Consider the following 18,665-nt stretch of genomic DNA (forward strand, 5'->3'; position numbering starts at 1 on the left):
AACAAAGCAGAAATGATTCCTGCCTTCAGCTGACTTTTTAGTTGAAAAGACACATTAAATAATTATGCCATTCATTAGCAGATTGTGCTAGATGCCTCCCTGGAAAAATAAAGGACATGATGGGAAACTCAGTAGGGTCAGAGAAAGGGGATCATTAGAGAAGGTTCTTTGAATAAATAATTTTTGAAATATGAAGGATCAATAGGAATTAACTATTTAATTAATTAATCTAACTATTAATCTGGAGCTTTCCAGACAGAGGGACTAGTTCTTGGGAAGGTTTTCAGACAGAAATAAGTGTGGCTTGCCTGAGGACCTCTTTTTCGCCTGTTAACCTTCCCTCCACAATAAACACTCTGGGGAACAACACACATTGTAGAACCACATTGTGGTGCTATTCAGTATAGTAAGTAATTCAGCAGAGATAAGTTCTTGGAATTGGAATCTCATCTTTGGGATTTAGTTACTAAGATACATAAGTTTTCAGAGGTTGGACTCGTTCTATTCCAGCATTAGAGCAGCACCTAGCATATAGCACAAGTGCTTGAAAACACTGACTGAATGGGGTGGGTGGGTGGGTGGATGGATGGAAGAACAGACAAATGGATGAATGAATGGACAGGCACAGAGGACTTCAAATGAACTAAGTCTCTGGGGCCCACATTTCACAGTTAGTTTATGGGAAGGAACCTTGTGTTTTCTAATTCTGATTTTTCTATAATGTTTGAGTTTTCTAGTATTTTCAGAAGCTTCAGAATCTCTCTTTTCTAACCAGAGAACTGATAGAAATTGGGTGTGAGGATAAAACCCTAGCCTTCAGAATGAATGGTTACATTTCCAATGCAAACTACTCGGTGAAGAAGTGCATCTTCTTACTCTTTATCAACCGTAAGTGAAAAAGAAACACATGGGAAATCCACCCACTGGGAATTTTATGGGACATGGGAAAATTTCTGATCAACGGGTTTGATTACACTTAGAGAAACCTCATGGTAAAGTGTGGTTTTTATTGGGAAGCATGTATAACTTTTGTCCTAAGTCTGTGCTCAGCCCTCCCCCATGTGCTCATTGCTGGTTCACTGTCGGAGTCTGGTTCTCACCTCTAAGAGGAAGGCCAGGAGAGGGCATAACAGGCCCCTGTGAGCCAGCCCACCTTCCTCACCTGCTGGTGTCAGAGTCATTACAAGCAAACCCTAGGCAGAGCATTGCTGGAAGTGATTAAGGGCCACTGTTTGAAATTGCACAGCAGGACACAGAAAAGGGTACCTTGGGCATAGGCATTGTCATTAAAGTAAAGAAATTGCTGAGATACTTGAGATTTTCCTATTTCAGGAATGAGCTTTAGGATACAAAGAGCAGTTCTAGAAATTATGGAGGAAATTAACTAAATTAATTAGGATTTTTCTTAAATTCCTTTACAGTTTTTATCTCTCTGCTGACATAGTGTTTTACATGATTCTTAGCTACTAAACAAACGCTATTTTATATTCTGCTTCTTACTAACTTAATTGTGTATTACAAGGTTTTGATGGTGACCTAGCAAAAACAAATAATCCCAAACATTTTTCATTTTCCATCCAGAAATAAGATGCATCTTTCCATTTCCATGGTTTCAGTTTTCATTTTTATCTTAGAAGTGGTTTATCTTTATTGTTTTAAAGGGTTTCATAATAATTTTATATGAGTTTTTGTTTTGTTTTGCTTGTTTGCTACTGGAAATGGAATATTCCCTCTTTCCATTTATACTGCTGACCAGCTGTAAATGTCTCAAAATATGCAAAACTGTTATATGTAAAGCTGTTTTACAGCAGTTGTTCAAAGCAATACAGAAACAGTAAGGAGAGAGCCAATCATTTACAAACAAATTCTGTTAAACTGATTTTTATTAGCAGGGTTTTTACTTCATTAGGAAAGACCTGATGTATAACAAAGCTTGTTTTAATCAAGGCTCAGACAATGCTTTTTATTAGTTTTTTTCTAACCCTGAAGAATAATTGCTTTGTAATGCCCATGCTGGCCATAAAGCAGACAAAAAATTCAGTGTAGGTGCTGTCTGACTGGCCTCTGTCTGTTATTCTGTTGGGGCTGCCTGCCACAGCCTCTATGTTATGATTAGCTAATGTGTTCATAATACCAAGTTCTCAGTAGCAAAGAAAGGTCAAGCTTTTATGTGTGCCATTCCTTCGTTTATCTACACTGTGCAGGCACACTCAGTGGCAGAGACAAAGAACACTCCTTTGTCCCGTCTCAAGTCCAGAATTCTCAGCAGAGGGGCTCCAGCTGTCCTCAGGTGCCCACGCCTGCCCCAGGCCTGTGTGGTCAGGACACGTGTTACAGAGTATAGTGACATTAATGATGGGGCCATGGATGTCATGAACACTCAGAGAATGTCAATCTCTTCATTGATAAAGTCACAGCCACTCTTCTTGTTGGAAATAAAAAGATTTGACATATTCATGGCTACAACAACAAAGGACAACAGATAATCAGCAGGTCATCTAAAATCTGTCCACGGAGAAAGGAGAGCTGTGTTTCCTGAAAATACATCTTTCTCTGATTTTAGTCTTATTTTTTCCTGCATTTATTGCTTTCTACCCTCTCCAAACCAGCCTCATTTCCTAAATTACCTTAAATATGCATTGACACTTCTACTGCCTGAAATTCTGGAAAACTCTGTTTGGCTACTCCACTGTTGAAACTTCCTGAGCAAAGTTAGTTGCTCTCTCTGCTCACCATTTAGCACACACACCTGTATAATAGTGCTGACCACTTGGGGTTGGAATTAGTTTATTTACCAGCATCTTGTCTACCAGCGCTTGATGTGTGTGATATACAGTATATACTTGCAGAATGAAAAGTTTGAGAGCTGATGTCATACTTCCCACTGTGCCCAGCAAGAGCACAGCTAGTCTACATGGGGTAATGGGGGCAAAGGGAAGTGAGGAGAGAAGAATGTATTGCCTTATGATTTCTGTTACTTGGATGAAGGAAAAGAGTTTCAAGCAAATAGTAAGATACTGGGCTGGAAAGTGGCAACAGATAAAGGTGGCCCTTTCTTCCTGGGGATGTGATGCGCGTATTACTCCAGAAATGTTTTTCCTGAGGAAATTTCATGACTTTGTATGAATGAACGCCTGTGACCTCACCCCTCAGAACAGTCTTGAACTGGCTGCTTTCTTTTTATTGTTTAGATCGTCTGGTAGAATCAACTTCCTTGAGAAAAGCCATAGAAACGGTGTATGCAGCCTATTTGCCCAAAAACACACACCCATTCCTGTACCTCAGGTAATGTAGCACCAAACTCTTCAACCAAGACTAACAAGAAGCCGATGTTCTATGAGGCTCTCCTCTTTGAAAGAGATGAGCATGCTAATGGTACAGTCAGAGTGAATCCTATACACCACTGGCAAACGATGTTCTGTCCCTTCTCACGGGTACAAGGTACAATTTTCCTTCATTTATTCACTAATTTAGCAGAACCTCACTAAGAGCCTCCTATATGCCAGGCTCTGCATTAACAATACAAAAACGAATGCCATGCCTCACCCCTTCAGGAGGTGCTGATGTTCATAGGCAGAGTAGAAACAGATGTGCTCTGGAGTCTCTAAATATTACTTCTGCTGGGGTCAGTTGGGAAGCCACACAGCTACTGGTTTTTTTTTTTTTTTTTCATAAAAGACAATCAGCCAGGTGCAGTGGCTCTAGTCCCAGCACTTTGGGAGGCCGAGGTGGGCGGATCACAGAGTCAGGCGTTCATGTGACCAGTCTGACCATGAATTTTTAGTAGAGACTAAACCCTGTGTCAAAATTAGCCAGGCGTGGTGGCAGTCGTCTGTAATCCCAGCTACTCGGGAGGCTGAGGCAGGAAGATTTGCTTGAACCTGGGAGGTGGAGGTTGCAGTGAGCTGAGATACTGCCACTGCATTCCAGCCTGGGTGACAGAGCGAGACTCCATCTCAGAAAAAAAAAAAAAAGAGGAAAAAAGACAGTGTTTCGCTCTGTGGAGCTTCTTGTCTTAACATATACACTGTTGATTGCCCAGATTTTCATGTTATTCATGTAAATAATTTAGCAGTCATATTTTAGCAGGCATAAATAGTTTAGCACTTTAGCTATCAACTTACCATAAGGCCAGAGCTCACTTCCACACTTTGCCTCCATCTGGAACCTTAGACCAACTTCCTAGGAAAATGAGCTGTCTGAAAACAGAATAGGTGCCTCTTCAGTGCGCTCTTCACTGGAGATGTTCAGGAGGAGGCTAGTCCCACCTACATAGGGCACAGTGGAGGGGCGAAGCCCCAGGGAGGCAGCAGGAAGAGTAGAAAGAATGGAGGCTCTACCGTTGGACAGACCTGGGTTACCAGCACTTGGATTAAATAGACCATACCCCATAGTAAGTGCTCGAAATACAGAATAAATGTGAAGTACCCCCTCTCTAAAGGAATTTATAGTCCATAGCTGACTTATGGAAGATCTCTTTCCATTATTTCTGCCTCTGCTACTAGTTTGTCTATTTCATATACTGAGCATTTTTATCCCAGCATGACAAAAGATCACTCTTAGTAACAGCACTGTATTTGTATGGGACATAGTTCATACTAAAATCTCTTAAGTCTGAAGCCTTTTCGCTCTGAATAGAAATTGTGTTAGAACTAATTTATCTTTGTTTTCATTTTGATTGAAAAGGGAAGAGCATAAAAATTATAGTTAAAGGTGGTTTTATTTTTATTTTATTTTTTTGAGATGGAGTCTTGTTCTGTTGCCCAGGCTGGAGTGCAGTGGCACAATCTTGTCTCATTGCAACCTCCGCCTCCCAGGCTCAAGTGATTCTCCTGCTTCAGCCTCCTGAGTAGCTGGGATTACAGGTGTACACCACCACACCTAGCTAATTTTTGTATTTTTAGTAGAGACGGGATTTTACCATGTCGGCCAGGCTGGTCTGGAACTCCTGACCTCAGGTGATCCACTCGCTTTGGCCTCCCAAAGTGGTGGGATCACAGGCATCAGCCACTGTACTCAGCCTAAAGGTAGTTTTAGATTAAATGTTTTCAGGTTTTCCTTTGCAAAGTAACAAACTGGTCAAATTATCACCTTGTTCCATCTCCATATTAATCAGGGTCCAAACAGGAGATAGAAACCATACAACGATTTGCACAGAGGAATAAAGAATTATAAACAGGAGATTAGAGTAATAGGGGATTTGATAGCAAGAGGTGAAGAGACAGGAACAACAGATGTAAAGAACAACCCATTTCCTCCTAGGGCTGAGATAGCATCCCCTCACCACACTCCCTCACTTCTGACTGAGATGCAGATCTTGTTGAAGAGAATGTAACTGGCTTGCTGCAAGGTAAAGTCAATGAGGCGGTCCCCAGTACCACTCTGAGGGGATGCTGGGGAAAACTGCCTATGAGAAGAGGGCAAGTGCTGCTGGCCACCTGTGCTAAAGAACTTAAAGTCTGATAAGAGTGCACCCTAACCAGGCATAGAAACCCCTTCCTCCTCCTGAGCCTCTCTAGCACCTTCTACTGGCAAAGCTTCACATTGCAAGCCTCCATTATCACAGAGGAAGCAATGAAAGATGGACTCAGAGCTAAGGCGATCAGTTGATAGCTAGCATAGCCTCTAAATTGACTTTTTGTATCACATTTTATTGACAGAAAGTGTTCTTGCATATATTGTTTCCTCATATAATAGGGGACTTGTTCATGGCTGCGGAGGAGAAAACAGATACTAAGAAGTTAAGTGACTTGCCCAAGGTCACATAATAAAAAATTTCACTAGTTCTACATATAGTATATGTGGCAGGTACATCTAAAGCACTTGGCATGAATTTAATTCCCACTATAAACCTGTGAGATAGGTAATTCTGTTATGTCCACTTTACAAATGAAGAAACTGAGGCAAAGAAAGATGATATAACTTAATGCAAAGCTACACAGCTCTTAAGTAACAGGGCTAATAGTGAAACTCACTCACTCAGACTTGATCCTAAGGTTTTGACCACTGTGTCATCTGGCCTCCCCAAATCTACTGGCCACCAAATACACCATATGTGGACTTTTTCTCCCCTCTCCCACTATCTAAGGTAATTGTTCTCTTTTTTTCCTGCCAGTTTAGAAATCAGTCCCCAGAATGTGGATGTTAATGTGCACCCCACGAAGCATGAAGTTCACTTCCTGCATGAGGAGAGCATCCTGGAGCGGGTGCAGCAGCACATCGAGAGCAAGCTCTTGGGCTCCAATTCCTCCAGGATGTACTTCACCCAGGTCAGGGTGATTCTCATCCAGCTGCTTTTCTGGGACCTTTGAAATGTGCCCTGCCAGACATGAGAGCCCGGATTTTTGCCTGTTACTTAGGAACTTTCTTTGCAAGTATTACCTTGATAGTTTTGACATTTTCTTCTTTGAACCTAGTTATAAAGGTATTGTGCTGTTGTTCCTGGGCTTAGAGTCATAAGGCCAGAGCTCTCTTCCTCACTTTGCCTCCATCTGGAACCTTAGACCAACTTCCTAGGAAAACAAGCTGTCTGAAAACAGAATAGGGTGCCTCTTCAGTGCGCTCTTCACTGGAGATGTTCAGGAGGAGGCTAGTCCCACCTACATAGGGCACAGTGGAGGGGTGAAGCTCCAGGGAGGCAGCAGGAAGAGTAGAAAGAGTGGAGGCTCTACTGTTGGACAGACCTGGGTTACCAGCCATATGACTAACCTTCCCTGGCCTCCATGTCTCCCTCAGTAATGAAGGAATGGGTCATTCCCACATCCAAGGATAGTTACAAGCAGTCAGTGAACAGCAAATGTCTGGTACAGCTTCTAAGTGCTTATTATTCTAAGTCACTTCACTTATCTGAGTTCTGTTTTCCTATCTGTAAGATAAGCAGGTTGGATAAAATGATCTCCTATATACTCTCCTGGTTCTGAGATAATGTGGTTGTCGGCAGCCTTTTATTCATGGTGAGGATGTTCATCATAAGCACACTGAAACTACAATATAGAAGTATTTGCTCCATTAGATTATGCTGGGTCCTAGAAGCAGAAACTAGACTTCTGTGAGACCCTGCTTCATAGAAGACTTAAAATTCCCAAGCAGACAAATGCTTCTCAGAAGGACATTCACAGTTATCCACCTGGAAAGAATCTAGATGGAAGGTGGCATGGGCACTAAGCAGTGAGATTAAACCCAGCCAGGGCAGCCCCAGCAGCCTTGGAACCCACACACTGGAGATTGTTGATGCAGAGAAGAAGGGAGTCCTCACAGCTTCCTACTGGTGACATCTGAAAGGGGTATGTGGCAGGTGGGAGGAAGAAGTTCTGTCTGGAAACCAACCCTTGTTCCTCTGTTATTGATTGACTCCTGGTACCAACATGAGCCCCAGGTCTTATAGAGGCCATAAGTCCCTGTGCCTTGTAGTGCCATGGACAAGATGAGACCACACATGCCCCCAGTGGGTTAACATGTCTAGCAAGGCTCTTGGAGCACTATCTGATACACAGAAAATGCCCAGTAACTGTTAGTTGGTTTGATGTCTGTTGTTGCTCACTTAAGCTCTGTGCCTCTTTACTGCTCCTTTTATTCTGCCTCCCTCTGCACATATACATCCAGACTCCTCTTGGAGACACATGCTGGGTTGAGTGCCCAGAGATGCAGCATAGATGTTGCTGCCTTCCACAGAGGCACTCATGGTCTGCTAGAGAATGTATCCCATGGGAGAGAAAAAAAAGACTCGGGAGAATATAGGAGGGGTCCCTGTCCTGGACTTGGACAGTCACAAAAGGGAGGGAAGAGACATGGAGGCTGGGACCCAAAGGCTAAATAGGAATTTGGTGGGCAAAAGGGATGGGAAATGGAAAGAGTGTTTCTGGCAGAGGAAATGGCAAGGATAAAGGCCTGGAGGTGCAAGAGAACATGTGTTTGAGAATCTGAAAGTTCAGTGCAGTGGGTCCAGTGTTCTCTACCCTGGCTGCCATTAGAATTACATGGGAAACTTTTAGAAAATTCCAATGTCTGGGTCCTCCCCAAACCGATAAATCATTCTTGGATGGTGGGGTCTGGGTATCAAGATTGTTTAAAAGCCTCCCTAGGTACTGTCATACACAGCTGGGGTTAAGCTGTGCTGGGGCCTGAGTATGTTAGGGTGAGTGGCAGTGGTGTAATTGAGGCTGCAGAATTCAGGCCAAAGAGAGAGGTTTTCATCAGGAAATTAGAGTTTCGATTTCAACTAGGGTGCAATGGCGCGATCTTGGCTCACTGCAACCTCTGCCTCACGGGTTCAAGAGTTTCTCCTGCTTCAGTCTCCCAAGTAGCTGGGACTGTAGGCACAGGCCAACATACCTGGCTAATCTTGTATTTTTAGTAGAGACAGGGTTTCCCCATGTTGTCCAGGCTGGTCTCGAACTCCTGACCTCAGGTGATCCACCTGTCTCAGCTTCCCAAAGTGCTGGAATTGCAGGCATGAGCTACTGTGACTGGCTGGATGGGATCTTATTTGCCTTTTATGAAGAGCTCCCTGGTTGCAATATCAGAATGGATTGGAGCCGAGCAAGATGGAAACCTACAATGATTTGGTAGAAGTGGTGAGGGGCTTGAGACATAGAAAGTAGCCCCATTCACTAATAGTTGAGCATGTAGAATTGCCAGGATCTGGAAATAGTTTGGCTAATGGAGAGTGGGAGGAAAGGCCCAAAGTGTGAAAGGAAGATGGAGAGCACATTGCCTAGCCCAGAGATTGCCGTTTGCTCTGCCCTAATTGAGGCCTAAGGGGTTTGCCAGAGATCGTTGAGTCTGTGGCTCCATGGGGAAAAGAATCTCTCAGCATGCCTCCTTGTCTTATCCTGGGTTAGTCAGCTTCGTTTAGTTAGATTACATTTTATTTTCCAGTAGAACTCTGCATAAGTCCTGAGCAGTTTGTCTTCAGAGGGATCAGAGGACCTGCCTCTTTCAGTTGGTGCGTGACGCCAGCTTGGTGGTCTCCTTGCTGCTCTCTATTTTCAGAGGGGTTGTCAGAATACATTCTCTCCCTGCCAGCAGCAGGTCACACTGGCTCCTATCTTTTTGGCCATGGAGCCACCATCTTTCTGCTCTTCATCATGTGCCTTGCACTCCACTGATCTTGGCCAGTACAACAAAAGCCCTGGTTTGCAGTGAATGCATTTGGTATGGAAATCAGGAACCCTGGGGATTCCACTCATCATATTTGGTTGCTGTGCTTTTCCTCCAATCTTTCACCATAGTAACGATCAACTCAGAAGACTTCTATGACCACTTGTGTGGGGGCTTCTCCCCACATACTAAACAAGCAGGCAGTTCCACAGTGGACACCAGCCGGCCTCCTCCAATTTAATTCCAACACTGTCTACTTGGAGATAGCATCTGATCCCACAGGTTGAGGGTGCAGTCCCCAAGACTGCCCCTAGTCTCCTGCTTCAGACACTAGTCACAAGTCCAAGACTCTAGAAGTTCTGACCAACCAGTTTCAAGTTGGGGTTCTCATGATCCCCCACTTTGTTTTTGATTAATTTGCTGGAGTGGCTCATAGAACTCAGGGAAACACTTAGTTTTCTGGATTTATTACAAAGATTTTAAAAGATGCCAATAAGGGTGGGCGTGGTGGCTCACGCGTGTAGTCCCAGCACTTTGGGAGGCTGAGGCGAGCGGATCACCTGAGGTCAGGATTTTGAGACCAGCCTGACCAACATGGAGAAGCCCCGTCTCTAATACAAAAATTAGCCGGGTGTGGTGGCGCATGCCTGTAATCCCAACTACTGGGGAGGCTGAGGCAGGAGAATCTCTTGAACCCGGGAGGCGGAGGCTGCGGTGAGCAGATATGCCACTGCACTCCAGCCTGTTCAACAAGAGTGAAACTCCGTCTCAAAACAAACAAACAAACAAAAGATACCAATAAATAGCCAAATAAAGAGTTACACATGCCTAGGTCTGGAAGGGTCTGGAGTGCAGGAGCTTCTGTCCCCATATAGTTGACTCCCAGCACATGAATGAGTTCTTGTTCATTTTCCTGTCAGCCTTGACATGTTCAACTCTCCAGAAGCCCCCAAACTCTATCTTCTTGGGCCTTTTATGGAGGCATAGTTAGGCGGGCACATGACTGAAAAATGGACAACAGGGTCAAAATATGATTGGACATGAAGAGCATGGTCTAAACCCAGTAAGTCCTGTTTGTTCAGTGCAGTATTCTTTACCCTGGCTGCCATTAGAATTACTTGGGAAACTTTTAGAAAATTCCAATGTCCAGGCCCTCTCCAAACCAATAATATGTTTCCCCTTCTCTTGGCCTCTCTGTGGCCATTCTTTCCTCCATGGTATGCCCCTATGGAATAGGGGTCTTATGACTCACAATTGGATTAGAGTCCTGCCTTGGACAAGTGAAAGGAACAGGTGTTATACATATACTATGTATATTAAGTACATACTTGTATATATATATATATTTATAAAATTTACATGTGGGTTTTGGGAAGCAGAAATTAACATAACGACTCTTGAAAATCTTTTAAGTCTCTGAAGTTAGAAAAGTCACTGTACCTTTTTGTTTCCATTGGCCCTGTACTTCCTATCGTACCCCAGCAGGAGGTGCATGGTGTCTTATTATATCGTTTTGGTAATAAGATTCATCAGTGGGTTCAGCTGGTGACCACCTGATTCCCTCATTGTAAAGTTACTCATCAACATTTAGCTTAATGGTTTCGCCTTTAGTTGGTGACCATTACCTGAATCAGTTAATTCATTAGATTGTAAGATTATGATTTTCTGATTTTATAATTTCTTCTGTATTGACTATAATTTTTTGGTATAGAAGAACTTTCCCTTCTTATAGCTATTTGGTTATCCTGAAATAGTTCTTACCAGAAAGTAAGACTAAATGCTGAATTATATCCCTCTAGCTATCAATTTTTGAAGGAATTAATGGTGTCCTAGTAATTTCCAGTGGTATGTAATGATGTTTCCCTTTCTCCCTCTGTTATTCCTTCTCTCTCCTCACTTTCACTTTTTCCCTCTTTCACTATTTTGTCATAGCTGTTAACAGAGCAACATATTTTAATCAATTGTAGTCATTTTTCTTTTTGATGTTCAAATTATCCCATCTTATTCCAGTGGAAGCAAGCCCTTGGAGCTGGTGCTCTCTACCTTTTAACCCAATTCCATTAGTCTTGATAATTGCCTTGTTTCTGACAAGATGTTGCAGGCACATTTATACTGTCCCAGCCCAAGTCCTGGAGTAGGCCTTTTCTTTAAGGAGCTCTAGTTCATTTTAGTGGGAAATGGTATTTAAAGACTATAATCTGGGATCTGGGAGTCCTCATTGCTAATGGGTAGTCATTACTTTTAGGCCTTTCCAGTGGTCAGAGCTAGGAAATATGTATATTTAAAATAGACAGTTGAGTGGTTGTTGCCAGGAGCTAGGAGGAAGGAGAAATGGGAAATTATTGTTTTTTGGGGTTTGTTTTTGTTTTTGAGTCAGAGTCTTGCTCTGTCGCCCAGGCTGGAGTGCAACGGCACAATCTTGGATCACTGCAACCTCCGCCCCCTGGGTTCAAGTGATTCTCCTGCCTCAGCCTCCCAAGTAGCTGGGACTACAGGTGCACACCACCACGCCTGGCTAATTTTTTGTATTTTTAGTAGAGATGGGTTTTCGCCGTGCTAGCCAGGATGGTCTCGATCTCCTGACCTCATGATCCACCTGCCTTGGCCTCCCAAAGTGCTGGGATTACAGTTGTGAGCCACGAAGCCCAGCTGGAAATTATTGTTTAATGGGGGACAGAGAGTTTCAAATTGGGGAAGATGAAAAAGTTCTAGAGATAGTTGGTGGTGATGGTTGCACAACAGTGTAAATGTACTTAATGCCACAAACTCTCACTTAAAAATGGTTAAAATGGTAAATTTTATATATATTTATATATATTTTACCACAATAAAAAAGTCTTCTACTGCACAGGGGCTCACGCCTGTAGCCCCTCCCAAGACAAAAATATGAGAATTTTACACTGATATTTCCATTTAAAAATAATTTTATGATTATAAGGATTTTGCTTAGTTCTTGAATTTTATACCTGTAAACCTTTTATACTTCATATTTTAGGCAGGATTGCTTCTATAACAATAGAATTATACCTCATTCTACCTTCTTTCTTACTACTGCTCCATTTGGGGACCTGTATATCTATACTCCTTATTCTGAGTCTCTCCACTATCTTTTGTTTTTCTCTTTTTTCTTTTTAATACAGACTTTGCTACCGGGACTCGCTGGCCCCTCTGGGGAGATGGTTAAATCCACAAGTCTGACCTCCTCTTCTACTTCTGGAAGTGGTGATAAGGTCTATGCCCACCAGATGGTTCGTACAGATTCCCGAGAACAGAAGCTTGATGCATTTCTGCAGCCTCTGAGCAAACCACTGTCCAGTCAGCCCCAGGCCATTGTCCCAGAGGATAAGACAGACATTTCTAGTGGCAGGGCTAGGCAGCAAGATGAGGAGATGCTTGAACTCCCAGCCCCTGCTGAAGTGGCTGGCAAAAATCAGAGCCTGGTGGGGGATACAACAAAGGGGACTTCAGAAATGTCAGAGAAGAGAGGACCTTCTTCCAGCCCAGGCAATCCCAGGTATGGCCTTTTGGGAAAAGTACAGCCTTTATCCTTTATTCTGTAATAAAACTGCCTTCTAACTTTGGCTTTTCATGAATCACTTCCATCTTCTCTCTGCCTGACTTGCCCTTTGCCTTCACGGGAATGGTGCCGTGGCCTTGTTTACTGTCTGCCTTTGACCATGGCTTGAGAGTCACCCATCATGGTGTCCATTGAAATTACTAAAATGTCCACAGTTCCAAGTATGAGTTAAAAACACTTCAGATTGTGGAATAGTTGCCCAATTTAATAAACACACATACTAGAAATAAAGTAGGTTTATCTTTTATTTTTAGTAAGGAATTTTGATAGAGCCTCAACCACAGAAATGGCTAGTGAGAGAATCCTAACATATCTGGAGGATTCTTTTTCATCCTACCCAAAGCTGCTTTCACTTTTTTCGGAAAAAAAACACTTTCTGAATCTAATTTATAAAACTCCCTGGCTGGGTGCAGTGGCTTAGGCTTGTAATCCCAGCACTTTGGGAGGCCGAGGCGGGTGGATCACCTCAGGTCAGGAGTTCGAGACCAGCCTGACCAACATGGTGAAATCCCATCTCTACTAGAAATACAAAATTAGGCAGGTGTGGTGGCACATGCCTGTAATCCTAGCTACTTGGGAGGCTGAGGCAGGAGAATTGCTTGAACCCAGGAGGCGGAGGTTGTAGTGAGCAGAAATTGTGCCATTGCACTCCAGCCTAGGCAACAAGAGCAAAACTCTTGTCTCAAATAAAAAAGACAAAAACAAAAACTCCCCTGAAGTTTGTGAGCTAGTGGTGAAAGAAAGCTGGAAAAAAGGAGCAGGAATAATAATAATTATTACTATTGTCATTTAATTTTGACCATTTCAAAATCTCTAAGGTGGATATTCTTTATTTAATGTGTACTCATATGAAACCTGGAGCTCAAGATGAAGGAATTTTCCTAAGGCTGCACATATACTATGATGGCACTAATTAGCCATTTGAACTGGAATGTGTTACTTCAGTTTGCTCATTTCTGAGTAAGCCCAGCAAGATGACTTCTAAGTTTTTTCCAACCGGGCTCATTGGCCTATAATCCCAGCACTTTGAAAGTCCAAGGTGGAAGGCTTGCTTGAGTCTGGGAGTTACACACACACACACACACACACACACACACACACACACGAGTCACATACACACAGGAGTTACACACACACAGACACACATACAGAGAGATTAGCCGGGCATGGGAGTTACAGACACACACACACAGTAGTTACACACACATGCGCACACACACACACACACACAGGAGTTACACACACACACACATACAGAGAGATTAGCCAGGCGTGGGAGTTACACACACACACACACACACACACACACACACACAGACACAGATTAGCCAGGCATGGTGGCAAATGTCTGTAGTCCCAGCTACTCAGGAGGCTCAGGTAGAAGGATCACTTGAGCCCAGGAGGTTGAGGCTATAGTGAGTGGTGATCACACCACGGCACTCTAACCTGGCTGACAGAGTGATACTCTGTCCTAAAAAAAAAAAAAAAATGTTTTCCAGGGAATAATAAAGGAAGCTAATATTTAATGAGTATTTACTGTCTACCAGATACTTTACATACATTATCTCATTTAATGCTCTTATCATCCCTGCAGGGAAAGTATTACCTTTGTTCCTCACTTGCAGAAGTAAGTGATATTTACCACAGAGAAGTCAAAGAAATTTTTGTAAGCCCCACATCAAATTATATCACTTTTCTGCCGAGAACGTTTCCGTGGTTTTCTTTGCATTTGGGATAAAACTTAAATCCCTCACCCCACCCTTGCCCCGCCCTCCACTTTCCTTCTTCCACGTGGTGTTTTGGCCACACAGCTCTTGTGGCTAATCTGAACTGGCTGAGCTTTTTACCCTTTTTGCTGTTGCTGTTCTGTCAGTCTGGGAAGCCTTTGGCTTCCTGTCACTCAGGTCTCAACTCAGATGTCACCTCTAAGCTGGGCGTGGTGGCTCACGCCTGTAATCCCAGCTACTCGGGAGGCTAAGACATGAGAATCTCTTGAACCTGGGAGGCGGAGGCTGCAGTCAGCTGAGAGCATGTCACTGCACTCCAACCTGGGTGACAGAGAGACTGTGTCTCAAAAAAAAAAAAAGTAAGCATTGTGAGGATAGGTATCTTACCTGTTTTGTTCATTGTTCAGTGTAGTTAGTGTATAGCAGTGTCTGATGGATGGATAGTTGGAGGAATGAATGAATGAGATGACAAATTCAGCTCACTTGTTCAAGGCCCTGAGCAGCAAGCAAGCTCAGAGGCTGGAGAAATGCATCAAAAGCTATACTGCAAAGTCCTGCTACATTGGCTGTGTGGCCAGCTGCTGGCATCTGATGGTTGTCAGATAAGCAGTCACCAGAGAACAGATTGATCTTGTTGGCCTGCCACCAGCACGGGTTTATCCACAGATCTGTAGAGCCAGCACAGAGAAGTTGCTTGTTTCTCCAAAATGCAACACACAAAATTTGGCTAAATTTAAAAACAAAAGAGAATAGTAATGATCTGTCACTTCCTTTTCTTCATTGCAGAAAGAGACATCGGGAAGATTCTGATGTGGATATGGTGGAAGATGATTCTGGAAAGGACATGACTGCAGCCTGTACCCCCCGGAGAAGGATCATTAACCTCACCAGTGTTTTGAGTCTCCAGGAAGAAATTAATGAGCGAGGACATGAGAGTACGTAAACGCTGTGGCCTCAACTGCTAGGGTTCTGGAAATGCAGAAAGCAGTTGTGTTGTCAGAGTGGCCACTAGTTTTGCTGGGCAAACTCCTCTTCCTTTACTAGCCCACAATAGCATCAGCTTAAAGACAATTTTTGATTGGGAGAAAAGGGAGAAAAATAATCTGTTTATTTCAATTAGCATTAATTGGTATTCTTGTTAAACCATAGGAGTCAGAGTAAAATCAGTCATTTCGCCAGTTTTCGGTTTGTTTCTGTCTTAGCTAAGAGCAGTGTAGTGGTCAGCAAAATTCTTATCTTGTGTACTGAATGGCATGTCCTGTTGCTGAAAGTGCACAGGCTTGGGAGGTAGCCATGAGCTCAAATCCTGGCACTACCATGTCTCTTGTGTGACCTTGGACTCCTGACCTAACGTTTCTATGCCTCAGTTCTTTCTTACCTATAAAGTGAAATTAATTTTACGCTTAAAGATCATTGTGCTGATTAGAGATAAAATGTAAATAATAATACTTGTTACAGAGCAAGGAGTTGATACTTTTATATCCTGAAGACAAAGTAATAAATCATTATCATCTTTGTCAGAAATAGCTTTTGAGAATATCTGAATATAGAACTCTATCTTGATCCCTGTTACTTCCAAACTAAAATAATGGTTTTAGGAATTAAAAGGTGAGGCTAGTCACCTCTAAAGGATGAACCAACCCAGTGATTGAGGTATATAACAGTGAATTAGCGCAGACAACAATCCAGACCCCACTTTATGAGTGAGACAGCAGTGCTCTAAGTGTACACATCATTGTCCAGGGCTCTGGTAGGCAGTTCTGTACTTGACAATTTTGCAGTGACCTTTCTATTTTTCATCTGTTATACTTTTTTTTTGACACAGGGTCTTGCTCTGTCACTCAGGCTGGAGTGCAGTGGTGCAGTCATGGCGCACTGTAGCGTCAACCTCCTTGGGCTTAGGTGATCCTCCCACCTCAGCCTCCTGAGTAGCTGTGATTACAGGCATGTGCCATCATGCCCAGCTGATTTTTTTTTTTTGTAGAGACAGGGTTTTGCCATGTTTCCTGGGCTGGTCTTGAACTCCTAGGCCCAAGTGATCCTCTCACCTCTGTCTCCCAAAGTGCTGGGATTATGGATGTGAGCCACCACACCTGGCCTATTAAACATTTCTAAAAGTAGTCAAATTTCAAAACTGTTACAAAGTGTATCTTAAAATATGAGAATCTGGTTTAATTTTTCAAAGGAAAGAGTAGCCAAGGAGCAGTTCTATGCCTTTCCCACTAGTCCCTAACCTTTTAAAACAGCTGCTTCTGACTCAGTGGTTTCTTAAATGTTTTCTGTCTCAGTCACTTGTCTAAGCAAATTCAGAAGGCTTCAACTTGCCTTTTTACATTCATTCCCTTTTCTTAGCATTTTGGGCCTTTGTTTTCATGTGGGAAAAGACCCACAGGTCTTCTCTCCATTTGGGCAAATACAAACTTCCTATGACCGAGGTTTGACAATTGTAGAAGGGGCTGCCAATTGGCTTCTGGTTTTTATTTCCATGATTTACTCTAGTTGCTCTTCCCTTCCATCATTGTTAGCTTTCAAGCTGGGAACTTTTAAAATGCTTTTACATAAAGGTGAGCTGTTACTTGATGCATTTAGCAGTCTTCCTTACAGTGGTTTAATGGACTTTATGAGTTTTCTTTAAGGGTTTGTCTCCCTTATGCATAGCAGGCTGGGGTGAAAGTTACAATGTCAGTTACTTTCTGAGTAGTATCAAACTGTTTTCAGTGCAATGTATTAATAAAACTAATCTGCCTCAAGTTTGGTCAGCTTTGGAGTCTTGCTGAGGCTAAAATGATACATATAAATGATTTTAAATTGTATATTCCTACACAGTATCTCATCTAATTAAAGAATAGTCTTGTGAGGGAGACAGAGCAGATGCCGTTTTCTCTGTTTTAAAGATGAGGAAAGTGGAATAGAAAATGGAGAGGACAGACTAATTGCAACACCCCCACAATCAAAAACAGGCCCAGGTTCATGCCTTGTTGATGGTGGGTTGCTACTGGCAGTGGCCTTCATGCAGGAAGCCCAGATGCATAACCAGGTCAACCGCCTATGCAGTACAAGCACGCCATGTAATTCTGATTCCATCAACTCACGCTGGTGTTTTCAAACATGCTGGTGTTGGGTTTTACAGATGGATTCATTGTCTGTGCCGCGGGGAATGGAATGGTCTCTTGCTTTGGAGCCAGAACTCCTCTGAAGCTCCCACCACCTGCACCATTCAGAGGCCAGACAGAAATTTATTCACTATTTTGGGCATGATTTTCGTGCTTTGTAAAATGTGCTACACTGCAGCCCTTACTGGGCTGTTGTGATGAACACTTAAGATACTTTGTGTGTGCTTTATAATCTATAAGGCACAGATTAAGGGGAGGGGCCTCCGACGTGAACTCTACCTGCTGGTATCTGGTTGACACCCAGAGCCCCAAGCTGGGAGAAGCTGATTCTCTTTGAGTTGACTGCTGTATAGGGATTTGACTGAGACTCAGATTTGGCGAGGAAGAGCACTAACCTTAATAGACCAGCAGTCTGGCCCCTCCCTGATGAAGTTCCCAAGGCCAGGAAAAAAGTAAGAGATACATTCCTTGTAACAGTTTTCTTAGTTGTGCCTGTGTGATTATCTGTTGTCTGTGCAGTGATCATGTCTGTGGAGCTCAACACCTCGTCCTTGGTGCCCAGCAGAGTGCCTGGCTTGTGTACTCAGCAGATATCTGCTAAGGGAGCGAGTCAGTGATTGAAAGGAGCAGCCTGGGAGGTAAAGCCCTAGAATCTTTATTTTAAAGGGATATCAAAGTTGAATGTTCAGTTAGACAGCTCTCTTGAGTCTAGGGATTTACCCATCCATGGTGGACACACTTGCAGTTAACAAGTGAGGGTCCTTTTGACAGGGTCCAGTATCCAAGCAAGCATTCTATGGAATAAGGCTCATCTCAGGGATTAGTAACGACTGAATTTACTTACTGCTAGTCCCATAATTTTGATCTGTAATTAATGGGGTTAAGAAATGTCATAAGCTATTTGCTACCATTTAAAGTGAAAGCGCCCTTAACATTCCAGATATCCACACTTCATTTTATTTTCTTGCTCCTTGGTGAACTCTCCTCAGTCTGAATATGTATACTCGTGGTTCATTACCAGGTAACCGGTGTTTTTGGTACAAGAAATCAGTTCAGTGAACATTTGTCAAGTATCTTCTCTGTACAGAATGCACCATGCCAAGCTCAGAAGTAGGAAGTTAAATGGATAAACCGTGACCCCTGCCTTAA

General features: G+C 43.0%; 1 protein-coding gene across 10 annotated transcripts in view; it reads left to right on the forward strand.

The window, feature by feature from the left end:
• Positions 1-18,665, forward strand: part of MLH1 (mutL homolog 1) — a 56,016-nt gene that overhangs the window by 21,853 nt on the left and 15,498 nt on the right. For 8 of the 10 annotated variants that reach the window (XM_032269801.1, XM_032269835.1, XM_032269840.1 and 5 more), the window contains 5 exons: positions 776-888; positions 3,192-3,285; positions 6,116-6,269; positions 12,240-12,613; positions 15,190-15,338. In XM_032269801.1, the coding sequence (XP_032125692.1) occupies positions 776-888; positions 3,192-3,285; positions 6,116-6,269; positions 12,240-12,613; positions 15,190-15,338 (884 nt within the window). Of the gene's footprint in view, positions 1-775; positions 889-3,191; positions 3,286-6,115; positions 6,270-7,011; positions 7,284-12,239; positions 12,614-15,189; positions 15,339-18,665 lie in introns of those variants that run through there. The other 2 variants (XM_032269846.1, XM_032269855.1) reach the window with 2 other exon arrangements.

This window comes from Sapajus apella, unplaced genomic scaffold (genome assembly GCF_009761245.1).
Source record: "Sapajus apella isolate SASKATOON/1434 unplaced genomic scaffold, GSC_monkey_1.0 scaffold4, whole genome shotgun sequence".
NCBI lineage: Eukaryota > Metazoa > Chordata > Mammalia > Primates > Cebidae > Sapajus > Sapajus apella.